The sequence below is a fragment of the Crinia signifera genome, chromosome 5 (assembly GCF_055691185.1).
Source record: "Crinia signifera chromosome 5, ASM5569118v1, whole genome shotgun sequence".
NCBI classification, from domain to species: Eukaryota; Metazoa; Chordata; class Amphibia; order Anura; family Myobatrachidae; genus Crinia; species Crinia signifera.
The window spans coordinates 131880904-131898628 of NC_139221.1; the positions used below are offsets into that span (position 1 = coordinate 131880904).

Below are 17725 nucleotides of genomic sequence, written 5' to 3' on the forward strand. Positions count from 1 at the left end.
GAGCCAGATATTCTTTAGTTGGGTCACAAGTCAGTTTTGTGTAGGATTTATCATCCAACAGTAGTTTGTATGCTTCTGTTACATAAACATCCCTGTCCAACAACACCACTCCTCCGCCTTTATCGGCGTTCTTAATTACAATTGATTCAGCTTGATAAATCAATTGTAATTAAGAACGCCGATAAAGGCGGAGGAGTGGTGTTGTTGGACAGGGATGTTTATGTAACAGAAGCATACAAACTACTGTTGGATGATAAATCCTACACAAAACTGACTTGTGACCCAACTAAAGAATATCTGGCTCAACTAGACGTTATCTTGAGGAGGGGGCTTAATGAGAAAATTATTTGCAATAATGAGTATAAGTACCTGTACAATACTACTCCTAATCTTGCAACTTTCTACCACCTGCCCAAGATACACAAGGGAGTGGTGCCTCCCCCCGGGCGACCAATTGTCGCAGGGGTAGGCTCACTCTCTTGTCGTGTCTCGGAATATGTGGACACATTCATTAAAAAGTATGTGCCAGACATTGAAACCTATGTTCGGGACTCATCACACCTACTGCAGATGCTTGATAACATAGAATGGGAGGAGGGCTTTGGTCTGGCGACCATTGACGTGCAAGCCCTCTACACAAGTATCCCACACGATAAGGGCATTGCAGCGGTTGAGAAGCGTCTCGAACTTGATCCAAACATCTCTAATGCGAGAAGGGCTTTCATCTGCGATTGTCTGAGGTTCGTTCTGCAATTTAACTACTTCGAATTCCTGGGGGATTGGTTCCTACAAATATGTGGCACCGCTATGGGCACTATTTGTGCACCCAGCCTGGCCAACTTATATATGGCGGAATGGGAAACCAATACCCTCACAGGGGCCTTTGTTGATAATGTCGTTTTAATAAAAAGATATATTGACGACATTATCATTGTTTGGAATGGTAATCAAAACTTGTTCGATAAGTTTGTCGAGAAGTTGAACGATAATTGTTATAACTTAAAGTTCACCTCATCCTTCAACCAGAGTAAAATTGAATTTCTGGACATTGTCCTGGATGTAAATAATTTCCCATCTGAGAGAAAAATACAGACCTCCACTTTCTTCAAGGCCGTGGACGCGAACAGTTACCTAGAATATTCCAGCTGCCATCTAGGGGCATGGAAGGATAATATCCCTTATTCACAATTTTTACGGCTCCGAAGGAACTGTTCGTGTTCCACGGTCTTTGAGGAACAAGCCCTGGTGTACGTTAAAAGATTCACTGAGAAGGGTTATCCCCTTGGTATCATTTATCGTGCACTTCAACGTGCACGTGATCTTGACAGAAATCAGCTCTTTCAACCCAAAAGGGCTGAACAATCCCTCCATCAGAATTCAAACAATGAGGCGATGTTCATTACCCAATTCAGCACCCATGAAAAAGAACTTAGGGGTATTTTTAAAAAACATTGGGGAGTACTCCAACTTGACCCCATATTGAAGGGGCATATTTCTGAGGTACCCAAAATGGTCTTTCGTAGGGCCAGAACCATCAAACAACAAGTCTCTAAGAGTCAACTTGAGAATATTGATGTAAGGGGCCCATCGGAAACTTTTCTTGCTATCAAGGGTTCTTTTCCTTGCACTCATTGTAAGGTATGCCAGTATATGAAAAAGGGACCACATATCGATGGGACGGATTTTAAAGTGAACGAGTTCATTAATTGTAATTCTGCTTCTGTTATATACCTTTTGACCTGTGGCTGTGGGTTAAAGTATGTGGGCAAGACCAAGAGGTGTCTCAAGATTAGAATTCTTGAGCACCTCCGTAACATCAAACATGGGTTGCTCAACCACAGCGTGCCTAGGCACTTTAAAGAAGCCCACAATTGTGATCCCAAATCCCTTACTTTTAAGGGTATCGAACTGGTTCATCACAGTAAAAGGGGTGGGGACCATGATAAGTTTCTACTTAAACGTGAAACGACATGGATCCTCCGACTCAATACACTGGCCCCGGGGGGATTGAATGAGGGTTACGAGATAACCCCATTCATCAACCAATGAGGGGACATTGTGTTGCTTCTTGTTTCTTGTCCTGCTTTTTTGTGCTTTTTTATACGTTTTTTCTCATTTCATTGTAGCTTTTTTGGTGATATGCATGTAGTATATCTGTGGACTATAATCCACCCATGATAATGAAGATCTTGTTTATGTAAGATCAATTAAGATGTACATTTGTTTATCTATATTTTATATATATGATGTATATTGGACATATTAATGTACTGAAAGTTTTTTTATATATATGTTTTTTTATATATGTTTTTTTATATATGTTTTGTAAAGCTGGGGCTAAATTGCTCACTCATGGTGCAATTTTTAATCATATTTTTTCCATGTGGCTGGTTACATAGGGTTTTTTATAACCTATTTTTTAACCTTTTTCCGAAAAATATGTCTTTTTGGTTTGAGTCGACACCATTTGTCGACATCAAAATAAGATTATTCAAATCATGTTTAATTACTGCCCATAGTGTAGTTTATGTATAATATAAATAATAACTTATAGTAGTGCTAAACATATATATATATATATAATTATTCTTCTACACCTATCTTAGTGACACTATAGATATGTGTCATACGTGTCCGTATATATCGGCATTCTGCACTTGTGGGTAGTCCATCCCACAAATGCTTTGTTTACATCATGTGCCACTTTACGTATACTTATACACGCCCCTACACGCCCATAACGTCTGTTGTTACATCTACACTTTCAGGATTATCGCGTCATCTGACGCCAGTCGCGTCATCTGCCGCTACGTGCCTCTGGCCGTGTGTGACGCCCGCCGCGTCATATGACGGGATGTGCGCGACACCACAGTAGTCCGGCGTCATTTGACGCTATACATAGGCGCCCTGATTCATTCGACGCCACGCTGAGGCGCTTCGCGTCAAATTGACGCTTTGAACCGCCTGCCCTATCATGTCCGCTTGTTGCGGACGTGCCTATCGCGTCATTTGACGCTCCGGGCCTTCCAGCCTATTGTTGCGGACGTGCCTATCGCGTCATTTGACGCTCCGGGCCTTCCAGCCTATTGTTGCGGACGTGCCTATCGTGTCATCTGACGCTCCGGGCATTCCAGCCTATTGCGGCCAGACGCCCTCGTGTATCTAGGGGAACGGCTTCACCCATACCTCTCTATCACGCCCACTTAACTCCAGGCAGCCAATTGCCGCTTATAGGTCTCAATTTGCCTATTAGGTTTGGGCCTACATAAACCCATAGAGCGTTTGTAGTAGCCACGCCCTCTGACGAAGTCTACACGACGAAACGCGTCAGGGCGTGGCCTACGACGCTCCCACTCTACCTCACAGCTGATGCCTGGACCCTGGTGACCCCTACACGCCTCCCTGCAAACCAGCATAGCGGTGATTTCGGTGGTTCCATGTTCCAGCACCTAAGCGTGAGCTGTCTAGCCTGTGGCTACTTTTAAACCTTGTGGTACCCAGCCCACAGTGTTTTTATTTATGGTACGAGTTTATTTTAACCTGTACCAGGATTTTTATTGTCCAATAAAATCATTCACTTGCAATACTGCACCATGAAGCGCCTTCTCTCTGCCTCCTTCTATATACTGTATATATATATATATGCCTGATGACAATGAAGTAAAGTTATTGAAACATTGCTGCATTTGTGCCTGGTAAGCGTTTCTTTTTTCAAGAATAGCCCATGAGTACAGCCAGTGATTTGCTGAATGGTTCCATTTTCTGATGGATGATGTGCACGGGCGGAAGCATTGATTTACTGCTGGGAGTGCCGGTTATTGCAAAGTTATATTATATTAATATATTACATTGACCCGTCAGCAGCACTCCGGTCAGTTGTACCCTATAATCAGGCGGCACTCCAAGGACTTGATGTAGTTGTGTAAAGAAAAGTTCAATTTGTATCCAACATGTTCTGGGCCCTGTGGCCCGTCCTCAGGGATTATATATATATATATATATATATATATATATGTATATACAGTATATCAAATGTGTGTACGTACGTATTAGTGTTTGTGTTTTGAATGTAATTCTGTCCTTCATTCCCAGGCTGTATCGTCATATGATTTTCTAGAGGATGCTGTGGTTTTTCTTTGTTTGCCTGCTAGTCCACCTGGTCTTCTTTGCCTCTATCTTTGACATCTATTTCACCTCTCCGCTGGTCCATGGCATGACCCCGCAGCGCACACTACTTACACCATCCGCTAAGCGCCTAGTGCTCTTTGTAGCTGATGGACTACGTGCTGACACCTTCTTTGAGTTGGATGAGAATGGTGCTTCTAGAGCTTCCTACCTCAGGTAAGGTCATATTGCACTTTTTGGGACCTCTTTACACTGTCTGGAGATTTCTTTATAAACATTCTGTATAAAAGTTGCCAGTGGTTGAGAGTCCAATATGTGTTTTTTTCATTTGTATTATTCTGTTGCTCACAGCGTACCAACTGTTAACACAAGCCTCCGTACACATTTCTTAGGCTTGTTAATATACCCATTGTGTACCTGCATAATTCCTCATCTTTTTATGTGGCTCTCCCAGACAGCCATCTGGACATGCTATACAGCATATTATTATGAAGTGCGGCATCTTTGCTGGTGTTAGGGGGTTTAAACTGGTGGTGGGAATCACTTTGGGCGAGATGTACTGTACTAAGCCTTGAAAAGTAATAAAATGTAGAATGATAAACCACCAACCAATCAGCTCCTACCTCTTATTTTTCAAAGCATGGTAGTTAGGAGCTGATTGGCTGGTACTTTATCACTCTTCATTTTATCACTTTTCAAGTACATCTGGCCCTTTTTGTGGTGGAGGTTTGAGTAAAGAAGATATTCAGGGGTAGAAGAAAAACTTGTCAGGCTATTGGAAATAAGAACCATAGACTGACAATTGTTAAGGCCCCCATACACTATGCGATATGGGAACGATTTCACCCGATTCGGATGAATCGGGCAGTGAAATCGGCCCAAATCCCACTTGTAGACATCCCCTCCGATCCGATGCGCGGTCCCGTGCGCATCGGATCGGGGTCGGGAGGTCGGACGGGCTGCACATAAGATTTGCCAAATCTGCAGCCCAGCCAGGGAGCCGTGCCGGGGGACAGCAGAGGGCGGGGGATGCTGGCTATAGAGAGCCAAGCAGGGGGAGGCTGCAAATGGCGCCGGGCTGGAGGAAGCTGTGTGTGTGGTGTGGTGACAGCGGGAGGCGAGCAGGGAGAACTTGATGACATGACGCTGGCTGCCGGGCAGCGCCGCAGCGGCGGGAGCCGGGAGAAACAGATAACTTTAAAAAAAAAAAAAACGCCCATAGAGATGACTAGCAAGCCATTGATTGGCTGAGAGCTCTCTCAGCCAATCAGCGATTGGCTGAGAGAGCTCTCAGCCAATCAATGGCTTGCTAGTCATCTCTATGGGCATTTTTTTTTTAAGTTATCTGTTTCTCCCGGCCCCCGGCGCTGCCCGGCACCCAGCGTCATGTCATCAAGTTCTCCCTGCTCGCCTCCCGCTGTCACCCCACTGCAACACAGCTTCCTCCTGCCCGGCGCCATATGTAGCCTCTCCCTGCTCGGCTCTCAATTAGCCGGCATCCCGCTGCCGTCCCTTGCACGGCTCCCTCCTCCTGCAGCTCCCCGGGGACTGCATATGATAAATCCATGCGATTTATCATATGCAAACCTTGGTAAATCAAGTGCCTAATCGTGCTTCCCCCTCCCGGGGAGCTGCAGGGGAAATCAGGTCCGACTTGTCCCTAGGACAAGTCGGACTAATGTATGGGGGCCTTTAGAGCAATACTACTGATATGTGCATTCTGTCATATCTCATTTTTTTCAATCATATAAAAGCTATGTGTATGACATTGTTCATTACTGTATTTACTCACTTAAATATTTTCGGTATTTTAAAATTTGTGTGTAATTTTTTTCACTGATTTTTATTTTTTTTCACCCTGCACTTCTTTCAGGGATATTATACTATCAAAGGGAAGCTGTGGTGTGTCTCACACTCGGGTCCCTACAGAGTCCAGACCAGGACATGTTGCACTGATAGCAGGGTTTTATGAAGATGTCAGCGCAGTTGCGAAAGGTGTGTTGCAAAATAAATGCATTATGTAAGGTGTTTCTGTTTTAAAGAATAAGTTCTGAAATGTATAAAATCTGGTGTATACCAATATGAATGTAGTTCCAGCACTAAAGGTGCCCATACACGGTCTGTTTAACGGATCCGCTCGGGACTTAAATAATACACATTGTATCGGATTGCATGCATTGTGCATGCACTGCGATCCTATACGATGTGTAGCTAGTACAAAAAGTATGTGCAGCACATACTTTTTGTACCATACTATGTGATGCGCGGGAGCGTAGCCGGACACAACGGAGCATGTATGGGCTCTTTTACTTACCGTGTCTCTACAGAGTAAAGGCCCCCATACACTATGCGATTTTGGGACGATTTCATCCGATTTCGGCACTTTGTGCCGATAATCGGGTGAAATCGGCCCAAAATCGTATGTGTGTGATATCTGATCCGATCCGATGCGCGGTCCCGTGCGCATCGGACCGGATCACTGAGGTCGGACGGTCTGTACATACGATCACGTCCGACCTCCCTGTATGCATATGCCTGCCACCTGACAGGCATATGCATGCAGACACCGGGGGAGCAGTGGGGCGGGCAGTGGGTCCCTGAGCGCCGGCGAGTGCTGCTGACTGACCTGGCCGCGCAGTGTACTTACACATAGCAGCAGCGGGGACGGGCAGCGCAGTGGCGGCTATTATATTTTTAAAATACTTGTCAAATGACCGGCCGCTCTCTGATTGGCTGAGAGCTCTCCGGCCAATCAGAGAGCGGCCGGTCATTTGACAAGTATTTTAAAAATCTAATAGCCGCCACTACGCGTCCCGTCCCCGCTGCTGCTATGTGTAAGTACACTGCCCGGCCAGGTCAGCAGCGCTCACCGCACCCGCCGCCCGCCCCCACTACCGCCGCCGCTGCCCGCCCCCACCACCGCCGCCGCTGCCCGCCCCCACTACTGCCGCTGCCCGCCCCCACTACTGCTCACCGCCCTGCAGCTCCCCGGGTTTTTTTTTACATGGGATAAATCGCATTCGATTTATCCCATGTAAAAAATGGCACATCAAGTGTATTACCTCCCTTTTAAATAAACCTGTATCTACATACCAGCAGGCATGGAATTCCTGGTTCAATTTCCACACCTCAAATATGCAAGGAGCTCTTTCATGATTTTTTCGCTTAGCGAAATTAGCTTTCTTTGCTGGCTTTTAAAACATACTTTTCTATTTTAAGGTTCTCCCTGTATTTCATTATTTCTAGCTATTAGTTAAAAAGCCTGATATCAGTGTGCTACCTGACGTTACCTTTGGGCAATGCCATTCTTTAATTTCAACATACCCTTTTTATCTTCAAAAATATTGCTTCATAGAGCTTAATGCAAGGCTGGGCAATTGCGGCCCTCCAGATGTTGATGAACTACACATACCAGCATGCCTTGCATCAGTTTCAGCATGGCCACATAGCAAAACTAATGCAAAGCATCCTGGGATGTGTAGTTCATCAACATCTGGAGGGCCGCAATTGCCCAGCCCTGGCTTAATGTATGTCTTATGGTCCGCTCAACATTGAACATATCTAAATCATGGGCCTGGCTTTATCATGCTTGTGGTGTGTTACCATATCAGAGGGCAAAGAGCTAGGCCTGTATCAAAACCACTATCCTCCCCTAAAATCATTGTTCAGTAGCAATGGATGCCGCATTTGGTAACTGGTACCTGTGGCACAAACTTAGTTTTCAACTTCCTGCAAGTTGGGTAAATGTGCCCAAAAAATACATAAAAAAGACTGTACCTTTAAATCAGAGAATCTGATAGAAATTGTGACCGTTGGGAAATGTACATATATATTTCTACATGTTGAGATGTAGATGTACTGTATGAAATATCTTGGCTGAGTAGTTTGTAAGGTGTATCAGTGCTTTACTCTTGCATTGCTGACATGTGCATTTCTCTTTTGCATGCAGGCTGGAAGGAAAATCCAGTTGAATTTGATTCTGTGTTCAATGAAAGTGCTTACACTTGGAGCTGGGGAAGTCCCGATATCTTACCAATGTTTGCCAAAGGTATGCTTCGTTTTTCTTTGTTTAACCTACGTTTGCATTGTTGGAGAGCAGTAATCATCAGTGACGTAAAAGTACATTGTAAATAATAAAGACTGTAACATCTGTCATGTATTTAATTAAATGGTACAACAAAGAATAGTATGGTGTGGCGCAACCCTCTTAAACGACGTTACTGACACTTATTGCATGAAAAGCAAATTATGTTTGACATAAAGCAGAACAAAATATTTCTTAAAGGATAAAATATAGAATGAAAAACAAAAAACATATGGAACTGATGCAGTACTTATGGAATGCACTCTATAGTCTGGGTACAAATGGCATGAAGTATCTCACCATGTGTGGATACTGCGGTGGGCTATGCTTTGGATCAAGACTGCAGCACCACCGCAGTAGGCTTGGGTAGTAGATTTCCCAGTGGATAAAGTGCAGGTGCTTCCAAGAGTAAGGTGCGTCCAAATAAAGTGATCCTGTGCCAAAGTGTTGTATTCTCAAAGTGCAAACGGCATGGATGTAGCAGCAATGTGTTTCGGAGACCTCCCTGTCTCCTTCCTCCCGCTGGAGGAATATATATAAATATTTTTGGTACATTATCACAAAGTGTAAATAATCAGTGTACTATGGGGGTTATTCTTGTTCATTCGGTCCTCCGTGCATTTGCACAGAGGACCGATGCTGTGCATCTGCGCATGTGCAGACGTAGGGTGTGTGCACCACGCAAACTTTTGGTTCATCCTACATGGCGTTCTGGGGGCAGGGGACATGGGTGTTCTCATGGTAATGAGGCCGTGACGCGGCTGCGGGGGGAAGGCAGCTGACATCACCGGATGTCAGATGCCCGCCCATATCTATCCGTCTCAGTGTACACGCATATGGAAGTTACTCGAAAGTCACTTTTATATGCGTGTACCTTCCACGTCTTTCGATGGTCGGAGAGTGGGGGTTGGGGCGGTGGGGGTGGCGGGTGGGCGGACATTTGCAGGGTGGGGTTTGGTGGATTTGCAAGGCTGTGAATTTGCAGCCTTGCGAATCAACCAGAATAACCAAACTCAGATTTTATATAACCTATATATAGAGAATACTTGAATCAGCAGTGTTTATGCAGCCTGCAAGAATAATAGACCCAAATAGCTTTCTATAACTTGGAAAACAATGAAAATTATTTGTACAGGTTATAAACGCACAATGTTGGTGAATCCAGACACAATTTATTCAATTTCTTAGTAAATATAAGTGTATTTCTAGGTGCCAGCAGAGGTCATGTATTCACACAGTGTTACGCTGCCGAAAGCGAGGACTTTGCCTCTGAAGATGCCTCCAAACTGGATACGTGGGTATTTGAGCATGTGAAGGTCAGTACACACAAAAGTGCAGCAAATGCTTTTATTTAGAGATGAAAATTTGGCAAAAACCTTTAGCAAATATGGTTTATATTGCTCCATGTGTTCCAACTTACTACCGTCCTTTTAGACTACTAAGGCAAAACAGCTAAGAGTTGTGGATTCCTTCTTTCATTGCTTAACAATAAACTGGCATTGTAAAGTAGTAATAGAATGTTACTATGAAATTATTTTGCAGTAAGTGAGCTTTGCACTATGAAAAACATCTGTACTTAACCATTTGAGTGCCAACATCTCTGTGAGAGATTTTTGAAATATCTGCTAAAAATGCCAGAGTCCCTCACATTTGTTATATAAATTCAAATAAAAAATGTGTTAAAGATTATGATGATTGGCAATTTTTACACATATTTGGACAAATTCACTTAGCGCTCAAAGAATTAATACCCTTTCATCAACTAATAATACTTTTGTTTTTGGCCCCTTACCTTCCATAGAACCAGTACACCACCCGTGGCACAGCTCTTCTCTTTCTGCCTCTCCCCTGAAGGAGAGATCTGATGCAGAATGTATTTAACTGAAAGCCTTATGCTGGGTACACACTGGGTACAGTAACCAGGTAGAACTTTTGCATCACCCTGGGCACACAGTGAAAAGACTGACATAGAAAAGCACGAAACATGCAAGGGTCAACATAGGTTTTTACGTTTTTCTGGTGTCTGTTGACATCTGTCAACATCTACCCCCAATTAGTGTAACGCTTACCTTCGCTCGCCATGCTACAGGTGTACCGTTCTCAATTGTAGTCCACATGCATTGTTAAGCATGAAAAAGTTCTGATAAAGAAACATATTGCACAAACCCCATGTCATCATTTTCATGTGTCGACCATTGCCACATCGATCTATTTCTCGTGTTGACCTTTTGTCACTGTCTACCTAGTGCATGTCAACCTTTTTACCAAGTTTACTTTTTGCCTGATAACCAATAGTATCCTAGTCTCAGAACTAATTTTCGGTAAAAATAGGTTCAAGAACTCCAGGTCTAAGAGTGGATCTATAAAAAAATATAGCAGATCGATATAGGGCCAGATGTGATGACATCAGAGTTCAGTGGCCGTGCGGGGAGCTGGCCGAGCGAGGACTTTTAAAAAAAAAGACATTTACGTCATGGGTCTTCAACCTGTGGCCCTCCCCATGTTCCAACATGCATTGCCACATTATTTCCTATAAGAGCATGCCAAAACTGTCAGGGCATGCTGGGACATGTAGTTCCACAACATCGGGAGGGCCACAGGTTGAAGACGTGATTTACATGGCATGGTTTTGATTTCCTCTTTAACAAAATACATTTTTGGCCGGCATCCCGCACGGCTGCTGAACTCGGGAGTCATTACATTCGACCCATAGTGTTTTAAAGCAAAGGCACTGAAAAGAGACTTCAAAATTAAAAAGGTTCAGGAACCCGGTTCCTGATCGTCATATTTACTGAGAAGTTCAGGAACTGAGTTCTTGCTAGTTCCTGCTGAAAAATAACACTGCTAGTCACATTGCGTTGTATTTAAGAAGCACTTCCTTCAAAAAAAGTGCCGGATGTAAGCAGATTTGCATTGGACCTAGCAGCATCTTGCGCTGCATGTTGTATTGGGGATAGATGTATGGCGACGCATCTGTATTTTTTTTTCATTTTTTGTTGTTTACACAAATACATATAGGCCCCTATTCTAATTAACATGCTCCCCTGCATGTACTCGTCAGTGGATGTCAGCTGCCTGCTCGCTTCCCACACAGGGTGCCCACAGATCTGAGACATCACAGAGGGGTCTCAGATCTGCGAACACTTGCAAAATCATTCGATGGTCCCAGACCATCGAATGATTTTGTCCCCGCATGCAAGGCCGCGAATGGATCACATACCTGCAGGCGATCGCGGCATGCAAGGGGGGAGCTGGAAATTCGCAGCTTTGCCAGTCAACCAGAATGACCTCCATAGTCTCTATATAATGATTTGACTCTGTTGATGTAAAAGAAGGAGATTATTGGTGTGTATCTAGGTCACTGGCTAGGTACTTTTTTTAGGTAGTTGTGTATTAGCAGGGCGCCCATTATGTCGTTTGCGTACTGGTGTATTGAGAATACCAATACATCACTATACTGGCTACGTAAACTGTGTAATTTACGTAATTTACCTAACTTACATAAACTACGTAATTTACGTAACTGGAGCTGTGCTAATACACAATGGTTCATATACCCACTATTCACGTCATACCCCCAGTATCAACGTGGGCGTGGAGTTAATTCTATAAAGTGTGGCGAGCCACCGTGCCTGAAGCGTGGCGAGGGGCAGCGGATCCGTGTGCGCTTGCCACGGTTGCCTTTATAAAATTAACTCCATGCCCGCGTGGATACTGGGGGTATGATGTGGATAGTGGGGATATGACGTTGTTAGTGTGTGTGGTGCCTTATACTTACATGTTCCTGGCGGCAGCGTTGTGCTCCCCCTCCTGTGTGCACCGGAGTCAGATCCCTGCTCCCCAATGTACGCAATTAGCGCAGTGCCGCTGTTGGAGCAGGGAAACCATGTGATGCTCCCCCAGCGGCAATACACTGAAATACGTGGCGCCGGAGGACTCATGTGTGCCGCTCTCCCGCCTGCCCTTCAGTGCCCCGCCGCCCACTCTTCACCGCCGGACTGATGTGTGCCGTTCTCCCTCCCGCCTGCCGCCCGCTGCCTGCCCTTCACTGCCGCCCGCTCAATAAGTATAAAGCCAGATATTAGCAGGGTGCTCGGCTACACTACACTGACAACATTGTCAGCGTAGGCGGGTGCCCTGCTAATACATAAGTACCCATTTTTAATTGTTATTCATAAAAGCCATGTTATTTGTTTGTACAACATTTGTAAATGTTTTCTTTTCACCTTTTCTTTGCTCTATGCAGCAACACTTCACCTTTGAGATGTGTAATTTTCCTTGATACCGCTTTCACATCGCAAAATGCAGTGTCGCACTGGGGCTTTGAAACAGTTCAGTCCCGGTGCAACTCTGCATTTTGCACTGTTCAGATTGCTTCAGTGAACTGGCAATATTGCTGGTTCGCTGATGTCATGCGGAGGTGGGGGAGTAGGTAGTGCTTAGAGCTGGCGCTGCTAGAAGCACTGCCTCCTCCATAGTGTGAACGGGAAACAGGTCGCTCGACCCGATTAACCCGTTCACGCCACAAAGCAACACGGCAATGAACCGGTAAGAACCATTCTATTTTTACCGGTTCGTATTGCCATGTTTCTACCGGTTTGCTGGACACGGTAACCCCTTTCACATTGCACCAATTACTAGGTCGGACCAGCAAGAAACCGGCATGAACCCAGTAATTGAGTGCAATGTGAAAGGGGTATTAGTTGCTCCACAAGTGTTTTTAGAGCTAGCATAGACTCTTCCAGCCTTTTTCCCACCTATTGCTGAACATGTTACAGACATACTGTAATGGTTTTTAATATAGCACTGGTGTACATTTCCTTGTCTTTTCTTGATGTGTTATTTTTCAAAGTTATATTCTGCAACAATTTTAAATTTATTATTATTTTTTTTTTTAAAGATTTTTTTCAGATCTGCTCAAAGCAACCAAACACTGTTAAAAAAGCTGAATGAAGAGAAAGCTGTGTTTTTCCTTCATCTTCTTGGGTTGGATACCAACGGACATGCACATAGGCCGGGTTCAAGGTATGTACTTACCATACTAAGTGTGCGCATTCTGCTGTGAGATATTAACCTGGGAAAGACTGCAAGTTTCTGAACCGTAGTAGCTGTTTGATGCCATTCCTTCCCTATTATTTCTCCAAAGGCATTCATCTGCAGACTGTAATGGTCCGGGCTGCAGTGTAATATGAATTCATGACCTTTCTGCAACTGTCTGTTGAGTTACTTTTACAATCACTGGTCATACACTAAAAATGGTTTCATATTCAGCAAAATATTTTTCATTTGAATTACAACATCACTGTGTAATAGAGCATGAGGGTAGGAACTCTGTTCTGAGTTTTAGCTGTCCAGTTATTGGATCATGTGTATTAGAGAACAGGTAGTATTGATAATTAGTGCTAATAAAATGAATTGTCAGCGGCCTGACCTGCACACATGACAACGCTTTATAAACTGCAAAGACAAAAATATTATACAGTCAAAACTGCTGCTCCGATATCAACATTTCCAATAAGTTATTTTCTAGTTAAAATGATTTAATGCCATCACCACCATTTAATTAAATTATTTTCCAGAATCACATTACTACTTGTGATAACATAACCATTATTCCATCCTGGCATATGGATTCCTATCATGTTAATCTGATGGCAAATGAGATTGCTGTCAGTGTTACTGGGTTGTTATTGGCGTCAAATATCTGCTCTCAAGAACATAATCAGACCAGTAAACTGTTAATCAATGGTTTTACTTGATGGATATTGGTGATGACATCCTGACTGAGTGTGTCAATTACAGTGATTTCATAGTAGTGACAGATGAAATATTGCTTTATTATATTGCACTTCTAATGTATGCACAGGTATATACAGAATATACAAGGAGTAATTTATCTATGTGAGGCCTACACCCTATTGATACAAATATTGATATCTGGCTAGTTTGATCTGGTTTGGTGCATGGACTTTAATTTTGCCTTGTATTTAGTGAGTAAAGTTGGGTGGAAGGGAGATAAACAACAAAAGTGTCATTACTGTTAAATAGTTTATCTGAGACAGCGCCATGTGGGCAACCATGTGACATGTCTGAGCTGTGCAAGGTTCCTGTTCATAATAGTTCAACTTAAGTCTTTAGTCTCTAAAGGCCCACACACACTTGGGTGAATGTGAGCTGAAGAGCAGCTCAGTTTCGTCTTTTGAGCTGCTTTCAGCTCAAAAGCCGCCCAGTGTGTACAGGTCCGCAATGAGAGGTGAGCGCCAATGCACGCTCCCACATCATTGGTTGGGAGCGCGGATGAGCGGGTGGGGGGGGGGGGGGGGGTGGACGGCTTTCCATAGTGTCCTGCTATGGAAAGTCTACAACTCCCAAGAAAATCGCTAAAGTGAGTGAAAATCGCTGAGTGTGTATGCACTGAGTGATTTCCAGCCCAGTGATTTTCCCCATCTTCGCTGCCCATACACTCTAAGCAAAATCGCCCAGTGTCTATGGACCTTTATGCTGGCCATACAGGAGACCAGCGGTTCGCAACCTTTTTTCTCTCCCATACCCCTTGATTAGGCTTTTTATTTATGAGAACCCCCTCCTCTCAATTTGAAATATCCACAGTGCTTACAAATGGAGTGGAAGGGAGCAGTCTTTATATGAAGGAGTAGCAGAGGAGTAGTGTGCAGTCAGGAATCGTGTCCCTCTGTGTTTGGCCACTGGCTCTGTACTATCATGTTAACACATGTAGGATTAATTCCACTGCTTCCTCCACCTATGTCAGCGCTGGGCAGATGATCACTGATGTCTGATGGCAGCGCGGTTAGCTTTCAGTGGATTGCTGGTTGGGCAAAAGCACGAGGAGTCGCTGATTACGCTGCTGACCGAACCACAAGATATGCAATAGTCAGATATGCCAACTTAGCTGATACTAAGATTTAGCATTCTCCAATATGATACATATGCAATATTAATTAATGAAAACAGAATTGTAGTTATTATTATCTTTTATTTATATAGCGCCACAAGGGTTCCGCAGTGCCTGACAATACATAGATGAGCAAAAGAACAAAACAAAAAAATAGTGATTTACAGTACAAATGCAAATTTGGACAAGTACATGGTAGATAAAAGATAATTGCTGCGGACACTGACACAGTCTTAACAGTGGCAGAGATATATTCCTAGAAAAGCACATGTGGAGAGAGGGCCCTGCTCGTTAGAGCTTACATTCTAAAGAGAAGGAGGCAGGAATGGAAAGAAGTAACCAGTTTGCTGGAGAGGCGACATGCATTTGTGGAGCAGAGAGGGCTGGTGGATGTGTAAAGAGAGACAAGGGGCCTTATTCTAGCTCACTCTTAGAGGCAAATTCCTTCTCAGATGGACAAAACCATGTGCACTGCAGGGGGGCAGATGTAACAGGTGCAGATAGCATTAGATTTAGGTGAGTTATTTTGTTTCGGTGCAGGGATAGTAACTGACTGCTTTATTTCTACACTGCAATATAGATCTCACTTTGAAGAAAAACCCCACCCAAATCTAATTCTCTCTGCATGTGTTATATCTACCCCACCTGCAGTGCACCTGGTTTTGTCCATTTGAGAAGGAATTTGCCTCTAAGAGTGAACTAGAATAAGGCCCAAGGTCCGATATGTAGGTGGGAGAGGAATAGGTGACGGCTTTGTAAGTGTGTGTATGTGAGGAGCTTGAATTTTATTCTGAAGGGAAAGGTGGGCGTAGTACGTTTGGATAGGAAGATGAGCCATGCACTCGCCGTGTTTTTGCGGAGATTCTCCATGTTTGGAGATTCTCCGTCACGGCACTTTATACACTATTCAATGTGACTGATACTCGCCGCCCCTCGCAGCGAGTATCAGCCAATCCGGCGTATGAGGTGACGCCACAGGGAGCCAGAGGACGGTGGCAGGCAGGGAGGTGGAAGTCTCCCTGCCTGCCCCAGAATGTATGTGGGTGGGGAGGTGGGCTCCCCGGGAGCCAGGCAGCACAGGCTGCCCCCCCCGGAGAGCCAACAGGGGGCCGGGTATTCACTGCACCCGATCATGCATATGTAATGATCGGGTGCAGTGAATATATGAATATCTAATGAGCGGCTCTGCTCCCGGCCCCCCTGCTGGCTGCTCTGTGTAAAAAAAAAATTAAATTAAATATATATTCATGTGCTATAATGCCCTTTCACAGATTAAAATTCCTGAGTTATTTTCACCAAAATTAAAACAAAAAACCTTTTATTGTAAAAGTTCATATTCCACTTCTCCATGAAAAGATGGATAATTGCTACACGGAGAGACACGGCGAAAATCACTTAGAAAGACCGCGAGAAGTGCACGTTGAATAGGGTTGCTCGCTTTTTGAGAGCAAAAGTCTCCGTCCAACGCGAGAAAAGCACAAACTCGCCATAAAATACAGAGAATTTTTCTCATTGAATACTGCCCTAAGTATAGATTGGAGTGGAGAGAGGTGTTTTTCAGGGAGAAAGTAGGAGATTACAGTAGAAATCTAGTAGTAGTGAGTGGATGAGGGTCTTTGTAGCATCCTGGATAGGGTCTGATCCTGGAAATATTTTTGAGGTGGAAACGACAGGACTGTGAGAAATACTGATTGTGTGGTTTAAAGGAGAGAGAGGAATCAAGAGTAATGCCAAGGCAGCGTACTTGGTGGCTAGAGGAGATCATTGTTCCATCGATATATAGTAAAAAAAAATTAGGTACTTATGTAGTATCTGGGCTGCCGATTTCTAAATCGGGTCGGATCGGGAGATCGCATCGCATCACATGCGACCATGCGATTCGATTCGATGCGATGCGATGACCCGATTTTTCCATAGGAATCAATGTTAAAATGGACTGAGTCCATTTTAACATGGAATTCAATGGGAAAAATGGGTCCTTTTCATACCCCTACTATCCAAGTGGGCATGGAGTTGGATATAAACCTGTGGCGAGCGTAGCGAGCCACCGAGCCCGAAGCGTGGCGAGCGAAGCGAGCCCCGCGAGGGGACGAATACCGTCCCCTCGCGGGGCTCGCTTCGCTCGCCACGCTTCGGGCTCGGTGGCTCGCTACGCTCGCCACAGGTTTATATCCAACTCCATGCCCACTTGGATAGTAGGGGTATGAAAAGGACCCATTTTTCCATAGGAATCATTTTAACATTGATTCCTATGGAAAAATCGGGTCATCGCATCCGATATCGGATGCGATGCGATGCGATATCGCATCGCATCGCATCTGATTGTATGCCTTAACTTAAGGCATACAATCAAAAAATCGGCAGCCCAGATACTACATAAGTACCAAAAATTAATAATAATAATAAGCAACAAACAGAATAAAATTACATGCACTATTATATATAAAATCTAAAAAATTAATAGCAACATAAAAGAGGTGCAATATTCTGTGCAGTGTATATGCACCCATCACTTAGCAAATAGCACGGATCCGTTTTTGTAGGGCCAATATTTCCCAAGGCTGGTACCGGAGTGTCTCTCTGTATCCTAGGTAAGTTATGAG

General features: G+C 44.1%; 1 protein-coding gene across 2 annotated transcripts in view; it reads left to right on the forward strand.

Moving 5' to 3' along the window:
* PIGN (phosphatidylinositol glycan anchor biosynthesis class N) overlaps positions 1 to 17725 on the forward strand; it is a 369004-nt gene that overhangs the window by 45040 nt on the left and 306239 nt on the right. For both annotated transcript variants that reach the window (XM_083188060.1, XM_083188061.1), the window contains exons 3-7: positions 4093 to 4341; positions 5999 to 6120; positions 8075 to 8173; positions 9419 to 9525; positions 13110 to 13234. In XM_083188060.1, coding sequence (XP_083044186.1) covers positions 4121 to 4341; positions 5999 to 6120; positions 8075 to 8173; positions 9419 to 9525; positions 13110 to 13234 — 674 coding nt within the window. In that variant the 5' untranslated portion in view covers positions 4093 to 4120. The remainder of the gene's footprint in view (positions 1 to 4092; positions 4342 to 5998; positions 6121 to 8074; positions 8174 to 9418; positions 9526 to 13109; positions 13235 to 17725) is intronic.